The 6,000-nt window shown below is 40.8% G+C and overlaps 1 protein-coding gene across 1 annotated transcript in view; it reads right to left on the minus strand.

Moving 5' to 3' along the window:
* LOC112220880 (phospholipid-transporting ATPase 11C) overlaps positions 1-2,886 on the minus strand; it is a 74,116-nt gene extending 71,230 nt beyond the window's left edge. Inside the window, 1 exon segment of the mRNA XM_024382817.2 lies at positions 2,309-2,886. Coding sequence (XP_024238585.2) covers positions 2,309-2,335 — 27 coding nt within the window. The 5' untranslated portion in view covers positions 2,336-2,886.
* Positions 2,887-6,000: the final 3,114 nt, after the last annotated feature.

Below are 6,000 nucleotides of genomic sequence, written 5' to 3' on the forward strand. Positions count from 1 at the left end.
AAAAGGATTTGCTAGTAGATTGTCAACGTGACTCATGATGACTGCTTGTCTAGCTAAGATTTTGTAAGTATGATGTCGACATGATCAGTCCAATCAAAGCTACGGTAGATATAACGTGATTTGACGTCATTTTATCTGTGGCCAATGACCTTGAGCCTTCTTGGATGGGCACTTCTAGTGTAACTATGGCAGCACACGAGGGGCTTGAATTTTTGAGGACTCCCCTTAGATTTTGCAGTGACGTAGTGTCCCCATCAGTGACAACACTGAGCCAATCACACCACAACTAGAGAACATTACCAACCCCCAAGCTCCATATTTTCCACTGGCTGCCCCACTACCACAGAAAGCACTAAACTAGGCTTAAAAACCTGCATTTGAGCTGCCTTACTCAAGAAAGCAAAAAAAGAGACCATGTTTGTTTGCGGCTTTATTTACTAAGTATGATTTTTTTAATGATGATTTTTTTTTGTTTTGCTTGCAACATATTAATGCCAAAATAATATGCAACACAAGCTCTGCCCCACCTGCCCTGAATGACGGGTTGCCACTGCTTGATGTGTCTGCTCTTCCCTCAGAGTCAAGGAAGGGGTTTCCTAATGGAATACTATCGCATTTCCACCAGTCTCCTCCTTTTCACAGATCTGGCTACTGCCTTCAAGGGGCTTGAGAGAACATGAAAAGCAGCTCCGTGAATCTGAATTCCTGTCAGAGCATTACAACCTCTGGAGCTTCCCCCTGACGTAAAGCCCAGCACCACTCGTTCTGTTTCCACAGCCATCTTTCATGACTTTGTGAAGACACTCTGGGCTTTAGCGGCACAGTGCATCTTAGGGGGAAGACAAGTTGTGCCCATGATTCCTCTTCAGAACTCCTTTGGATTGAGAGAGTCTCTCTCTCACTCGCTCTCCCTCCCCCCCCCTGAGCGAATGGGAGTGCGGCATGAATTAGGAGGCAGAAAACCAGAGCTTGATATAACGGGAACAATGCGCATCAATGACAGCGTGGCTGGCAGCTCCACACAAAACATTATTTACAGCTCACACAAAAATGAAATTAGAGGAGCACACAGCTCAGGAGGCAGAAAAAAATAAGCTGAACTGGCAACACTTAAAGAGGGTCAGGCTGCATAATTATAATATTGCTTTTCTTCCTTCACCACCAGTATCTATACTGCTCACATTGACTCTGGTGGATAAAACCTAAATGTGACAACAGGTTATGGGAGGATAGGACTATAAAAAGACAGTAAAAATGTGTTCATTGACTGAAGCTTGTGACTGTGCCTGTGGATAAGGACTTGATCCATGCTTCATCTTTGATGAGGACCATCAACCACCGATAATTGAAGGACTATAAAACCCGTAATGTGCAGAATGAAACGTATGGTTGAAATTCACTGACAACTGAAATTCAACCAAGACAGATGAGCAGCTTTTAGTTAAACAGAAACCAATGACGAATTGGCTACTTTAAATACAGGACTAAAATAAACAGAGTAACAGTAATTGAATTACCATAAATTAACATTTAATATCACATTCAAGTGAAAAGGCAATGACAACCTGTTCTCCAAGATCAGTTGTTTTTAACTGACCATCTGAGAAGACTGATTTACCAGAAAGTTGATAGCTTGAACTACTGTTCACTCTGGGTGAGAAAGGTCCATGTAAAGAGGGAAACTTTGCAGATCCAGCTTCAATACAAGGCAATGGAAACTTAAGCTGTCAATTTCCACTAAAGGCAAATTGCTCAAATCAGGCAATGTTTTACTACAATTGACAACAGTAACTCATAACGACAAATGCTGTAGGCTACAAATAATGTTTGTGTTGTTCAGCAAAAACAGGTTAATTTTGTTACAATTATATGTAAAACATAATGATTGTGTAAATGCCATGATAGTAATAGTGTAGCCAATAAACTACTGTACCTTTAACGGTCTAGTGGTACAAATGATAGTTAGCACGTTGGTAATACTGCCAGCAAGCATGGTTTCATTGGTAGCAACTGGCATCTCTCATAGCACATTAGCAATCGTGATAATTGCTTGACAGATGAGCAAAATGAGACTGTCTATATACTCAACTAGCGATAATCCGCTAACGTTGGAAGGGGTGTAATCATTAGTCCAATACGTTTTGCAACGGTAACCGTTTACTCCTAACGAAAAACGTTTCTACCGGACAAATTCAGGAAGGACCCTCCCCGTTTCGTTCCAAATGAATACACCCCTGGCTATAGCTATCAAATGATGCTTAAACTTGAGTGCCGGGTGGCAGTCTAGCCATGTGTATTGCATACATACCAAACGGTTCAGTCTTCTCCGTAGCATATTTGAGTTTTTTCTTCTTTGGTAGCTGGGGACACCAACGAACTATTTTTTATTTCAACCAGTTTACTACAGACTCTGTTTGAGCTTTTCTGATAAATAATAAGTAACGTTACATTTATATTTGTTAACTAGCTCTCTATTTTCTACTCTAGTAGTGCTTATAGCTATATGGAATGCCGCAGCGATGCTACATTGTTTCCATTTTGTTTGAATTCTATCTCTTCTAACCATTCGCATTCTCCCTTTTAAATATTTTCCGCGTTGCGTTTTACTGTTCTAGTCGTGCTTCCCCATCCAAAAAAAACTGAAACTGTCCGCGACATCCTGTAGTTCTATGCCCTGTTGCTGTGTCTTTCCGAATTAATCATCACATACGATTCAACTCGCGGCACCAGTCACAAAAAAAATGTGACCGAAATACAAAAAGTAACTTCAATTTCGACTCATACGCAGGTCTTTCTCGCCTACTACTACCCCCTTATTTCCCGTCAGTCAAACCCCTGTCAAATATATATTTTCTACTCTACCCCCCCATTAGCGTCATCAGCGTCTCGTCCATTGACGATATAATATGAACGACTCGTCAGCAACACTAAAAAAGAACTTCCGGGTCATGTAATTTCGGAAACGTTTTAAATAAAAGTTCCCTACGTAATAGAAGAAGTGTCAACAACCTGTATTCATTCATGATAATATAAAAATAAATCTAAACATGAACAATGAATAATATTTGTTCATATTTAAGTGACATTTGCATTAAATTTGGGTATTAAAACATGTTCCAAGTTCAAATAAATTACCTCAATGCAAATCACTGTATATTAAATACCTATTGGCTATTCTAGGTGCTGCAGTAAAAGTATTGTAGGGAATAGTCAGCAGGGTCTGTAGAATATATATATGGTGTCATTTTATGTGGCTCTGAATAATATAGAGTGTTGCTGGGCTTTTACTCCACCCATTCCATTGGCCACAATGTAAATCATTGTGTATGGGAATACATAGTGGTTTATAGAGCAAAACATATTCTAGGTGCCTCAGTAAAATGGTTGGAGAGAATACTCAGTAGGGTCTGTAGAATGTATGTATGGTGTCAATTCATGGATCTCTGAATAATTGCTTGACAATCATTTAAGCTCCAATCATTTCTCAATGTGCTCCGTTTAATAATATTCTTTATATTTATTTATAATATTTATTTATAATATTCTTAGATTTACATAATTTAAACATTATGCACTTGCAAAGATGCAAAAAATATTGATTTCGTATCAGTGTTTTTACCACAGACTTTTATTTTGAAGGCAAAATCCGAAAACCGGATGTCTTAATGTGGATATGATCCAGCTAATGCTGCTGCCGGGAAACTAATCTCAATCCCCACAACGCTCCCACGTTTATAAACTCCACCCGTTGAAGATGCAGCGACCATTGCCGGGTTCCAAACAACTTGGAACTCGGAATTCGGAACTGGGAACTCAGAAATCTCCGACGTCCGAGCGTTCAAAATAACTGGGAACTCTGACAAAAACGAGCTCCGACTTGGGGAAAAAACTATTTGAATAGTCAACCAACTAGGAATTCTGGAACTCGAGCCTCTTTCTAGAGCTCCAACTTTCCGACCTGAAGATCGCTGATGTCATGATTTGACTTCGTATTTTTCCGAGATGACAGTTGTCTTGAACCTGGCATATGAGGTGTTGCACTGGGATTTGTTGCCATCATAGGCCTATTGGGGAACTACATTAGCTACTTTCTTTTTTTTACAGTCTGGTCTATCCTATACCAGTGTCAACAATAAAGATGGGGCACTTTTTATATATAAAAATTTACATTATTACATACAGTGCATTTGGAAAGTATTCAGACCCCTTCCCCTTTTCCACATTTTGTTACATTACAGCTTTATTTTAAAATGGATATAATAACAACAATCTTCATCAATCTACACACAATACACCATAATGACAAAGTGAAAACTGTTTTTTAGAAATGTTAGCAAATGTATAAAAAAATAAAAAAACAGAAATACTTTATTTACATAAGTATTCCGACCCTTTGCTATGATACTCGAAATTGAGCTCAGGTGCATCCTGTTTCCATTGATCATCCTTGAGATGTTTCTACAACTTGATTGGAGTCAACCTGTGGTAAATTCAATTGATTGGACATGATTTGGAAAGACACACACCTGTCTCTATTTGGTCCTACAGTTGACAGTGCATGTCAGATCAAAAAACAAGCCATGAAATTGAAAGATTTGTCCGTAGAGCTCAGAGACAGGATTGTGTCGAGGCACAAATCTAGGGAAGGGTACCAAAACAATTCTGCAGCACTGAAGGTCCCCAAGAACACAGTGGCATCCATCATTCTGAAATGGAAAAAGTTTGGAACCACCAAGACTCTTCCTGGAGATGGCCGCCCGGCCAAACTGAGCAATCGGGGAAGAGCCTTTGTCAGGGAGGTGACCAAGAACACAATGGTTACTCTGTGGAGATGGGAGAACATTCCAGAAGGACAACCATCTCTGCAACACTCCACCAAGTAGGCCTTTATGGTAGTGGCCAGCCGGAAGCCACTCCTCAGAAAAAAGGCACATGACAGCCATTTGCCAAAAGTCACCTAAAGGATTCTCAGATCATGGGAAACAAGATTCTATGGTCTGATGAAACCAAGATTGAACTCTTTGGCCTGAATGCCAAACGTCACGTCTGGAGGAAACCTAGCATGGTGGTGGGAGCATCTTGCTGTGGGGATGTTTTTCAGCAGCAGGGACTGGGAGACTAGTCAGGTTTGAGGGAAAGATTAACAGAGCAAAGTACAGAGAGATTCTTGATGAAAACCTGCTCCAGAGTGCTCAGGAACTCAGACTGGGGCAAAGGTCCAGTCTCTGAATATCCTGAAGTGGCCCAGCCAGAGCCCGGACTTGAACCCAATCTAACATCTCTGGAGAGACCTCAAAATAGCTGTGCAGCAATGCTCCCCACCAAACCTGAAAGAGCTTGAGAGGATCTGCAGAGAAGAATGGGAGAAACTCCCCAAATACAGGTGTGCCAAGCTTGTAGTGTCATACCCAAGACAACTCAATGTTGTAATCGCTGCCAATTTGATATTTCCGTATTTATTTTCATTGTTTATCCTAAAACAATATCAATTTAGATCATACAAGGGACAAACCATGCCTTAAATTGAGGAGATCTTTACATTTTTCACTTAAGTACCTGCACCTGCTGTCCTTTCAAATTCAAATCCAAACATTTCAGTTGGGCAGTTTGGTTCCTGTAAGAACTTCTACCAACTAAGGAGGTTCCTCGATGAACCCCACCTCCCATGTGGTTCTTGGAAGAACCTTTTGGGGGCAATTGTCTGTGCCAAGAACCCTAAGGTTCTTCAAAGAATCTTTGAGGATCTTTGAAGAACCCTTGTTCAAAATGAGCAATGTCAGAAACCGAAATATAAATAGAGTGTACAAAACATTATCGGGGCTCCCGAGTGGTGCTGCGGTCTAATGTACTGCATCTCTGTGTTAGAGGCTTCACTACAGATCCGATTCCAGTCTGTATCACAACCGGCTGCGATTGGGAGTCCCATTGGGTGGCGCACCATTGGCCCAGCGTCGTTCGGGTTAGGGCTTGGCCAAGGTAGGCCGTCATTGTAAATAAGAA

The sequence above is a fragment of the Oncorhynchus tshawytscha genome, linkage group LG21 (genome assembly GCF_018296145.1).
Source record: "Oncorhynchus tshawytscha isolate Ot180627B linkage group LG21, Otsh_v2.0, whole genome shotgun sequence".
Lineage (NCBI taxonomy): Eukaryota > Metazoa > Chordata > Actinopteri > Salmoniformes > Salmonidae > Oncorhynchus > Oncorhynchus tshawytscha.